Genomic DNA, 12,220 nt, shown 5'->3' on the forward strand with positions numbered 1-12,220 from the left:
TGAAAAACCCCAAGTTGGTGCTTTAAGGGAGTTGATATCCCTGCGACACGCGTTAGTGGTCGTCCTTGTCTGCGAGGACCATGAAGAGCTTGAAATTACCCTTGCTGGAGTTGGAAGACACCTAGCCATGAGCATGAAGATGATAAGTTTGTCGTGCGAGCGATGATGACCCGCTTGTGTATGAGACTGTACTGGGTCCCACGAGTGAAGAATGCTCAATGTTGATGGAGCGGAAGACTGTTGTTTAAGTAATTGGAGGCACATTAAGGAATGAGACTTGGCGTGTTAAAGTTTGTGGGGATGGCAGATGAAAACTAGAACAAGTTGATTAGAGTGAAGAAAAGAAGAAAATCAAAGATAAGTGCAAAGAGAAACTAACATATCAGTTAAGGCTGCGTTTTTACTTGCACTGACATTGTTGAGGACGACAATGGTTTGGGTGGGGGAGAATGTACGGGACCGAGCCTTCAGAATGGGGCATGTGCAGTGTGGAGTTCTATTGAGTGGAAAATGCATCGAGTGTAGGAAGGTGTGGTATACGTTGGCTTGATCGGTGACGTACGATGATAGCAATACACGCGATATGCAACAATATCGTTGTTAGTGTATCAGTGTGGCATCACAGACATTGAGCGTTTGGTTAAGCAGTACCAGCGGATCAAAGGATGTTGCCTTTGGAAATTTGGTTAAGGATCTCTCAATTTAAAGGAGTTTTCCACGCGTAGCATTTGGATGCACGAGAGTACGTGTGAGTTAGGGCTAATTTTCCAAGGGATCACCTTAGGTGATTCCAACCGAGTATGATGACTCGAGGCTAGGCAAGTGAATACCTAGGCATCGATGAATGAGTCTGAGTGGTGCTCTTCGATGGTGTTCAATTATCAACTGGTTTTCAGATTGAGAGGCCGCAAAGTCTTGTTCCTTTAGTGTGGAGGTTTTGCTGTAGCGTGCACATGGAGTCACAATATGCTCCATGGCACACAAGGCTAAGGCAAGTCTATGCCATTTTCGAAAGTGATAACTGGTATGGGACAACTATGTACGAAGTGACATGGACTAGATAGAATGCGCATTTGGAAATGCACTTGATCAGCTTCCGCTAGGCAGTTGTGCACGAGGTGATGCACAGGGCCAATGAAATGATTCAACGCATGAAAAAGTGTTGGTGTGCGGCCTTTGGCCGTTAGGCTAGCCAGACTGGGTAGTCTGGCGCATCGCGGGTTTGCGAAAAATTGTATGCCCGTGATACGTTGGATCAATCATTGTAAAAAAATAAATTTTCTTTTGGAGGAAAAATGGATGGTTTATATTAAACAAAATATGCAACCTTGGTGAAATTATAAAAACGATTCTTTGCATCCAAAGTTCTTGACATGACTTGTTGGTACTAAATGAAACTTGATGGACGGGTTCATATTATATGCATATCCATACCAGAGATGTGCGTGTGTGTTCATCTATGTAAACCATCGTGAATGACTGAGTTATATATATGTATGTATGTATGCGTATATGTGCACACATTTTGAGAATAATGTTAATTATATATTATCATATGGATTGCATTCTTTCCTTCATAAGATGATAACCCTGGATGAAATTTATATGCAGGAAAAGACATGCTTTTTCTGGCATTTCTCAACTGGACTATAGTGCAAGTTCAAAGTCTGCTGAAGCTAGGTTACTTTTTGATGGACATAATATTCAGAGACGGCCTAATGCTGCTCTTTTCCTAGAAGAAATTAAACAGGAGATTGAGAATTATGAAGTTGATGGTATTGAAACTACTCCTGGTAGGGCGACCTCTGCTTCCAAAAGAAGGGTGTCAGTTGATGGACAGGTTTTTCCTGAGTTGGATGATGGATATAGGGCAGTTAATCAAATAACTAGTCCATCCTTGAAGTCTTGCAAGCATGAAGATGATGTTTCAACTGATACCGGAGAAACAACATTCACTTTGTTTGCTTCACTCCTTGAATCTGCGCTACAAGGTAGGTATCATAATAATCAGAAAATAAAACTTGACCTGGGATAGGAACAAGCATCTAGTTGAATCATTCATTTAATGACTTGTGCACTTGGTGCCACATTTGTTGATTGGATAAGCTCTGCTGGCAGTTTGTTGGCACTTGGGTGCCACTTAGCAAAAATTTCTTGCATTTTTATACTGCCTTAAGTGACTTGCATAATGTGTTTATACTCGAGATCTTTAGTGAGAACAGGTTCTTCAAGGCTTCCTGTGTTCTTATAATTCTTGATTCAAACTTGGGTACCAAGTCAACTGTATTTTCTGAGTTTGTTTCTTGGCCTTTTTAAAATTTTTAAGTACATACTATATAAAATTATACTGCCTACAATTTTACTTCAATAGTTTATTTGATTTTTTGCTTTGGCTACTGGTGAACTCACTTTCTATTTTGATCTTCAACCTTTTTTGTTGCATCTGTAATTGGTCTTTGTGCAACATGTCCAAACTAGCTAAATAATACTCTTTACTTTTTTCTTCTTATTAGTAATATTGTTGAATGTCTTCTGATATGTTGGTGTCTACCTTTATCCTTTTCTGATATACCATATATCGGCCTTCCTCTTACATGTAGTCTTCTCTTTATGTCCTTAGTTGCCCAACACTTGTAGTGCTGGCTTATTGCACTGTTGTACAAATCACCCATATTACTGAACACTGAACAACATATAAGAATGGTGACATTACTAAAATATTGTAGATGTGTCTGTAATGAAATAAAGCGGTAAGCAAACCATAATGTGCAAAAAGACAAGTATAAGTCCTACAAGAGATAATACAAATGCCAAAGGCAATACACAAGCACACAAGTGCATACAATGGCTACAGAAAGCTCAAATGTGCACAAGCACTAGTCCACAAAGGGACAAAACACAAGCCAATCAATGGAAAATAAATAAGATCACAAGAGGCACCAATGGGCACATACAAGAAAACAAAAAAACATAAAAAATAATAATTCTTTATTGAGGTAGAATACTTAGGAAAAACATTAAGAGACAAGAGGGGAAAATACCCCTTTATATACACTCTTAGAGGGCTCAAATAGCTGTTGGGATCTCCCCAATGGCTAGAAATAGAGCCGTTGGGGAGATCCCAATGGCTCTTTGGACATTTTACCAAAATGCCCATAACAAAAAATAGAAAACAAAATACAGAAAAATAAGAATAAAAAATATAAATACTGCGAAAAGATAAAAAAATACCCCTAATGGCTATTACTTATTACAACATTATATATATATATATACAATGTACAACTTAACAGTGTCCTCTCTCTCTCTTCACACACACACACACACACATATATATATATATATATTAAAAAATCATAGTTTTTGTTATTTTTTCTCACATCTAATACCATAGATGTGATCTATAGGTTTTGTTTAGTGGGAACTGGCTTTTGGATCACAGGAATCTGACCTGTATACAGGTTTTTCCGGTGATCCAAAATCAATGGCTATGAAGGCATCAATTTTTCCTGGCTCATAAAAATACATATTTTAGTCGAAAAAACATGATCCAAGAGTCGATTCCCACTAAATCGAGCACGCTAAACACTTCAAACTATGGGGCTTAACGGGGCAGAACGAGAAAAGAGGGCCTAATATGTTCAGTTCTCATATATATACATGTGTGTGTGTATAGTTTTACAATTTTTCTTACCATACCAAGCATTTAGTAGCTGGCAATTGGCTGTGCCAGTCAAGCCTACAGGTCAAAGGGCTGGTCTGTGTGGAGGGCCTAAAATTTGATGCGAGCCCAGCACAAACAGGCCAGGCTGCCTGACCCTACTGAAAGGGCGGGTAACAGGAATGGCAGCTTGATCCAATTGAAAGATTTGGGGACAAGCTTGGCGGGAGCCCTATATATACTATTTGTTGCCTGATCCAGGACTGAAATTTTATACTCGTACAACTAGATGAAGCGTTAAATAAACATGACTTGTAAACAAGCATACATAAAGAAGTGGTCGGGCATAATGGTAACACGAGTACAGCACTGATGCATTTCTTTGATGTCTGCAGGAAGAACTGCGTATGTTTTAATTTTCAATTACCATTACTTGTTCCTTTGTCTATGTTATCACTAACAAAATTTCACATATACTAAGTTGGAACAAGTTACATCTTAGTCTCATTCAATGGCTGCACCTTTTGCAGGCCTGATTCCCTTTCCTGATCTGATTTTACAATTTGAGAATACATGCAGGCATGTGTCTGAGAAAATGAGGTACAAAATCATAAACTGCTTGTTTCATTGTGAGCAATGCAAATTTCACTACTATTTGATTAGTTTTTTTTTTGCAAGTTTGTTTACGGGTTTCTTCTTTTTATTGGACTTTGGTGAGGATCTTATGTTTATATTTTTCTCTGAGAAGTTATTTCGTTGTGTTTTGTATTCCAAAAAGTTTGTCATGTTTCTTGCATCTTCTCTCCTTAGCAACAAAAAATTTGGGAGTTAAAACTGGGGCATAGTTTGCAATGTAGCAGGGGGAGCAAGTCCAAGAGTTGTAGGCACTTCATTTCATTAAAATAGATTTGTTTTACAGACCTTCATAGTAATTTAGTGATGACTTAGCACCTAGACTTTATTGTTTCTGGTGCATCTTCCTCCACCACTTCTTTATAGCTGTACAACACTGTTCAGATTTTATCTTTTCTTTTCATAGCTTTCAAAATAAGAAAAAGGAAGAAGAATTTATTTTAGTGGTTCAATGAAAAGCGGCACCTACAAGTAGGGGTATTAACGGGTCGGGTTCACCTAGACCCGACCCAAACCAAACACTATAGGGTCAGGGTATGGTGATAAATAAGAACACCGATTAAGACCCAGGTCTGGACCTGAAGGTCCGATTAATACATGGACCCGGGTATAGTTTGTGATTTTTTATACCAGACCCAGATCTGACCAGAGTTCCGATTAAGACCCGCAATTTTTCAATGTAAAAATGATAACAAATATGGTTTTACCGGGTATGGTCCGGGTTTGGTTCATGTAATTCTTATTGGGTCCGGGTATGGTTTTTCCTATAGTGGACCCTATTAGACCTCAGTCTGGACCCGATACCATACCTGAAAATCTGGTCCAAGTCTGGTTCCACCTGGGTCCGAACCAAACCCGACCCGTTGACACCCCTACCTACAAGTATGTGCAAGTTAGGGCTAGAATAGTGCTGATATAGTGTGAAATCAGTTGGTCTAATGGGCAGTTTCTCATATGTTTTGGTTTTATGCCTCTTAGGAACTTTTATATTTTATAACAACTTGAAGCCATGGTGTTGTAGGATATACTTTTGGTATGTAATTTAGTTCTTTTCTGCTTTACTTATTTGATTGATATTTAGGTTGATTTATGTAATTGCTTTACTTATTTGATTGATATTTAAGTTGATATATTGCATGCATGATGAATGATATTATGACAATGTTAACTGTTAAAACTTCAAAATTATATATATATATATATATATATATATATTACATTTTTGCCCTGCCGCACCCCCGCACCCAAGGTTTTTGAAAGTGCCGCACCCTCGCACTCGCACCCATGTGACATAGCATGGTGGTTATATACATAAGTGGGTTTTCATGATTATTAGTGAATGATGATTGTAATAGCATCATAAAAACATATATAGGCATTGGACTTTGATCTGAATGTTGGCATGTTTGTGAGGTAGCATTTTGATCAGCAGGATGCATGCACATGGACCTTCTAGCTCAGATCCTGAGTAATTGAATTTGACAATTGCCTGCTGTCCTTGCTTGATGTGCTTGTTGGATTTATATGTAATTGATTTGACTGTATACATGAAAACATATTCTTATGGAGCAGCACACCTTGCTGTTGCTTGCTAGGGGTGCTTCATTCATTATTAAGTAGGTTGGAATGAGATAACTTTGTTCCGGTGAACCCCTTAGAGCAACTGAGACAGGGGCTCGCCAGAAATCGGCTAGCCCCTTCTCAGAGAGAGCTTGCCGGCAACCAGTTTCCATCTAGCTCCACAAGAAAGTAAAAAAGGACAGGAAAACTACCTGTATTTGGCATCATTCATGGAGCTACGGGGTGAGCCGGGGTGAGCAGAGACTGGAATTGTCTGGAAGGGTGGCAGGTCCCGCAATTTATGGCGAGTGGGGGAAAGCAGATGTGAAAGCAATGTTCAGATTTGGGCGAGTAGGGGATTAACAGGTTGGGCCATTTATGAAGGCCCAAAGGGCTAATTCAAAGCAACATTCAGATTCTTAGCTGAGAATTAATACGCTGTGAATGCTGGTCACGGGGTCAGACCTGTGACCAACTTTCTGAGGTTTCAAGGCGTCTACGTTCTCAGAGAGAAAGCGAATCACAGGGTCAGCTTTCTCATGGTTGTAACACCCTGTGAAAGTGCTGTGTTATGACTCAAAATCTCTAGATCTTGAGAAAATGCTACTTTCACCGGACGTTGCAACTTGCGAGCATGCCTTTAGTTGGAAATTTATTGTATCAATAACTGTTGGCTCTCTGTTGGAAAGAGACCTCTTTTTGCATAAATCTGCTCAAAAAACTGTTGGCTATTACTGATCTTGTTTGTTTGTGAAAACATTTTTTGTGTCACCTATTTATGCTTTTTAATGGATCTGTTTGCTTGGATAGAGATGAGGCTACTGGAAGGCACCGGATAGTAGAAGACCAATTGATGAGGCAAAAATCTAGACTCCTCATTGATGAGGCAGCTACATGGTCACTCTTGTGGTATCTCTTTGGAAAAGGAAATCTCCTGGTCCTTGGTTAATCCAAATTGCTTTTTTTTTTTGCAGTTCAATGCTTTGATGAAATTGTATTTGATGTCTGTTTTTACTATAAATAGTACACCAATGGTAGTGTCTACTTTGAGGATACAAGGGGTTTAATAGCACATTGCATCATTTCAGGTTTTTGCATGAACTTTTAAATGGACTCACTTTTATCTGCTAGATTAAAGAATGACCTAGCGAGTACCATAAATGTGTCTTGTGTGATTTTACACTTGTATTTCCGTTTATATTTTTTGGTTCCCTGATAATATGCTGCCTTATGCTTCTTTGTGCCTGTTGTAATCTATACTGAATGGTCCATTTAAAGCAGATCATGAAAATTGCAAGTTTTTCATTCATAATGGACTGAATAGAAAGCATTTGATGGGAACCATTTTAAACTTGAAAATTTTACTGCCTGTACTTAAAATAGAAAACCTAAGCCCTATGTAACATGGGTGCTTATACGAGCTCTTCCTACTGGTGTCGAACATGTGTGGTACCTGCACTGGTACTTGGGTACTTCGGGTACTTCGGGTATGGGTCAACTGAGTGTTGAACTTGATTCAACCCATTTTATAGATTTAATGATCCAATGAATGTGTAGTTAACACTTGGAATCAAATGAGTCCAATGTTAACTATATACTTTTTTATTATCAATTGCTAGTTAGTTATATTTCTTTAGCATGTTTTAGACCTTTAGTTTTGTATTCACTCTACAACTTCATGTGTAAAACATTTTGCAAAAGACAGTATAGTTGTGCATTTTTCTATGTGTTATATATGTATGTATGTATGTGTGTATGTAGCTGTTCCCCTGTACCCATCATTTCAGAAGTTCCCGTGTTGTACCCGCACCCTCACCTGTACCTATGTGACATAATAACTAACTAACAAATTAATAACAAAAAAGTATCTTGTTAACATTGGACACTCCTGAGTGTTGGCTAGCAGTTTATTGAATCATAAAATAGATAAAATTGGTCTTTAGGTCGATGATTTTCTCCATTTAGTGTGTAGAACATAAATTGTTTGAGATGACCTCTTTTGGATCAGGGATGATCTCTGTCAATATTTTTCCGACAAATGGGCTTATGCTTGTGCCTTTCTGTTAAGTATATATGTGCATAGTCACACACACACACATATGTGTGTGTGTGTGTGTGTGTGTGTGTCTATTTATTCTTTTGTAATAAGTAATGCTTTCTAGGGGCATATTTGTCATTTTACATGTGTATAGGCCCTACCCATTAGGGGTAGATTGGTTATTTTCATTTTCTTTTATTTTTTCTCTTTTTTATTCTTTATTTTTTCATAAGGGCATTTATGTTATTAGCCCATATAGCTGTTGGGGCCTCCCAACAGCTATAATTCTAGCCATTGTGAGCTCCCCAACAGCTACTATGGGCTCTCCTTTGCCCTCTCCCTCGTCTATTTAAGGGACTTCTAGTCCCCTTTATTGTATTGCTTCTCTTGAGCATTTTGACATCTAATAAAATTATATTTTTATACTTTGTGAGTGTAGCCCTTTAGTGGCTTGTGTGTGCTCTTAAGTATTGCTCTAGCCCTTAGTAGCTTTTCTGTATGTCCTTTAGTGGACTTGTGGACATGCGCACATCTATTCCCTATTTCATTACATGGTATCAGGACCAATAAGCTGTTGATTCTATTGGAGACCTACGCAATGATCGAGCTTCATCGTGGGAAACATTCCAAAGCTTCCAACCTTCATCAACTCTCTCTCTCTCTCTCTCTTTTCTCATTTACTTGCTCATTATGGAGGAGTCTATGTTCTTTATGCCTATCAAGTTCAATGAATCCAACTATCGTACTTGAGCCTCCACCATGGAAAATCATATTCTATCCAAATTCCCAATCAAGAACATCGAGGGAGATTGCCCAGAGTCTAAACTCTCATTCACAAATATTGTAGATGAGAATGTGAGTTCTTCGAAGAAGATGAAAATATCATTGCCACTTTTGAGTTTGAAAAAAACATATTGAGTGGCGTATGAACAATGAAAAGATTCTCGCATGGATTGTAAGTAGCAAGGTTGTAAGTATTTTATCGTTACCCATATCGGTCGGGTCCAAAGTAACATTGTATCGTATCTTAATTTTTTAATAATTTTTTTAGAAAAATCAGAAAAATTTAGCAAAAATTGCAAACAATTATATCACATAAAGCAATGATGAATTGCACAAAATACAACCATAAAATCACATATGAAGGCAACTACATAATTTAAATTAATGACAAACCATGGAACTGATAAATGACAATGTAAATAAAAGGCAACTACATAATTTAAATTTTAAACACAATTAAAGCCTTAACTAACAATATTAAATTCATATCTAAGTCATACTAAAATGTCATAAGTCATAACTAAACTATTAAGAGTTCATGATAACTAAAAACATTACATTTAACCAATGTCTTACATGCCAATCTTCATCTCTAAAGTTCTAAACTATAAACATCTTAAAATTGAACTATTTTCTAGAGTATATTTGCAAAACATTCGGACAATATTTACTCTGTGTTGCATCAAACTGCCGTGTGATGATCTCTTTATCTTCGACCATTTTTTAGTAGTTAAGTCTTCATCATCATCATCAGAATCTGCAACAATGGTTGGAAGTCTTTATTTGCATTTTTACAATCTTCTTCTTCTTTCAATTGCTTCTAGTTCAACAATAACATCAGCATGAAAAGTGACAAGAATAGATGAAGAATCACATGAACATACTTTTTTGTTGAGGACCTGCAATATGTTTCTTAAATCTATGTAGCCTACCTATAATAATATCACAAAATAAAAAGCATCTCAAATTCAATGATGACCCTAGTTGTGGTACATCATCAATGCTTTTGCAGTATTGCCATATAGGATCATCTCTATGGCATAAATGTGAAGACAACATCGAAAGATCTAGGATAAAACATAACCAATTAAAAAACTCAATAAGAAACAAAGAATAAGACACACCAAACACACATTTCTCAAAAAACACTCAATATGAAGCAAAGAATAAGGATTTTGTATCTTAACCCACTTGAGTAGAAAAATGGTGGAAATGCACTCTTGATAAAATCACAAAATCTCTCTCCCTTGCACACGAATCGGCCACCAAATGGATCTCACAGAACCTACGGTGCGTGAGTTTCCTTCTAGCAAACTCTAAATATATGGAGAACTCTGCACTCAAGAGGCTTTTTAAACCCCAAATGGAAAGGCAACTTTCAACCTCTTTTAAGTGCGCCGATATTGTATCGTACGATACATGGGTGTATCATACGATACACTTGATACATGTATGATACACACTCGTATCACGATACGAGTGTGTATCATATCGCAAAACCAAAAAGTAATGATATGGTATGATACATACAACCATGGTAAGTAGTGTTGACCTCTCCATTCTCGATAGTGTGGCCCAATTTAAAGTGGCCGAGGAAATGTGAGGATTCCTAAGAGACATGTATACTATGAAAGACATGGCTCAATGGTGAAATCTCCACAAAAAGCTGATGTCATTAAAACAAGGCGACAAGACCATATATGATTACTACAACGAGATGGACATATTATAGAGGGAACTTGTTGTCTTAGAGCCTAAGTGGGAAACCATCGAGGATTTACGCCTTAGACAAGAACAATTAAAAAGTGAACAATTGTTTATGTTTCTCAACGGTCTAAGGCCTGAATTCAAAAGGGTAAGGATGATGTTGTTCCCCATATCCAAGATCCTTTATCTTCACGAGACTCTTAGAGAGTTTAAGCATGGAAGAAGGAAGACAAAAGAAGGAAAAAGAAAAAAAAATTAGTGACAGTGTTCTTACCGTTTCCAAACTTGGGGCAACCACTAAAACGTTTAGGCCTCCTCACTTTGGAAAGCAAAACTATGGAGGTGGTAGAAAAATCTTTTGCCATTTTTATAGCGAGCCAGGACACATAAAGCCAGCTTGCCCCAAGTTGAAGAAAGTTGCTTCTGTCGGAGACTCCTCCAAAATAATAGTGGTACCAACAAAGGAGGAGAGCTTAAAGATCTTTCTTTTACACAACTGGTTGCAGCTTTACAACAATATTTGAAGACTTCTACTTCTACCTCTGCATCAGGTGCAACAAATTCATCTTCGTCTCCTCCAGGTATGCCATTGTGGATACTTGACTCGAGAGCCTCTTTTCACATGACACCTAATGCATATCTATTATCTGATTATCACACAAACAAATTTTTTTCTAGTGTTTCTACTATCGATGACACTTCTCTTGAAATTACTAGTATTGAGGATTTAAAAAATAATTCTATTTATTTTTTTTCCAAAAGTAAGAGTTATTCTCAAAGTAAATTTAAATTTACTTTTCATTTTTCACATATTTGATCATGGATATGAAATCTCCTTCTCATCTAAAGGTTGCTTAGTGTAGGATCACCAGTCGGGGAAGTTGATTGGAGAATGCCATAGAAGAGGGGATTTATACTACATGGGTTTTTTATGTATACCAAGAAAGTCTTTTTGTAACTATGCCCAAGAAAAAAAATATTGAAACTTGGCATAGAAGACTAGGTCATCCAAGTGTATGTAAACTCTTTTTTTCCTTTTTTGGAAATTTTTTGTGATGATAAAGATTTTGTATAAAGATTCCATACTTGGAAAAATGAAAACTCTTCCTTTTTCTTTTAGAACTCATGAGACTAAAAGACCTTTTGAATTGATGCATTCATATTTATGTGGACCCGCTTCAGTCATGTCTAAAGGATGATTCTCCTATTATGTTATTTTTGTTGATGATTATACTAGATACACAAAAATTCAAATCTTTCTCTTCAAGGAATTTCATAACTTAGTTAAAAATCAAATTCAAACCAACATTCATACTTTTCATTCATATTCGCGGGGTGAATTTTTCTCAAATGAGTTCAAATGCTATTTGAAAGAAAATGAAATTTCACATAAAAATATTTGTCCAAGAACCACTCAACAAAATGGGCTTGCTGAAAAAAACATAGGAATATCATAGATACCACTAGAACCTTACTCATTTTATAAGATGTTGCTAAAAACTTTTGGGCCGAAATTGCTCTCACCACGGTCTATTTAATAAATAGAATGCCATCTTCTACTTTGAAAAACATCTCCCTCTTAGAGAAACTCCTTGAAATTGAATCAGATTTTAAAAGACTAGGTTTTTTTGGTTGTAAATGTTTTATGCTTTGTGAAAGAAAAGATAGGTTGTCTCCAAAGGCCATTGAATGCATATTTCTTGGTTATGGGGAACAACAAAAATGTTATAGATGTTTTGATTTGAAAAATTAAAATCTATATATTTCGAGAAATGTGACTTTCCTTGAAAATGAGAATATTTTTGAGAAATAAATAATTAAGAAGGATAATTATTATT

The 12,220-nt window shown here is 36.8% G+C and overlaps 1 protein-coding gene across 2 annotated transcripts in view; it reads left to right on the forward strand.

Annotated features, from left to right (window-relative positions):
• Positions 1–12,220, forward strand: part of LOC149834263 (nuclear pore complex protein) — a 102,305-nt gene that overhangs the window by 15,290 nt on the left and 74,795 nt on the right. For both annotated transcript variants that reach the window (XM_090011301.1, XM_090011302.1), the window contains exons 2-4: positions 1,612–1,991; positions 4,192–4,261; positions 6,665–6,778. In XM_090011301.1, the coding sequence (XP_089867427.1) occupies positions 1,612–1,991; positions 4,192–4,261; positions 6,665–6,778 (564 nt within the window). The remainder of the gene's footprint in view (positions 1–1,611; positions 1,992–4,191; positions 4,262–6,664; positions 6,779–12,220) is intronic.

The sequence above is a fragment of the Nuphar pumila genome, chromosome 6 (assembly GCF_984573655.1).
Source record: "Nuphar pumila chromosome 6, dmNupPumi1.hap1.1, whole genome shotgun sequence".
Classification (NCBI taxonomy): Eukaryota; Viridiplantae; Streptophyta; class Magnoliopsida; order Nymphaeales; family Nymphaeaceae; genus Nuphar; species Nuphar pumila.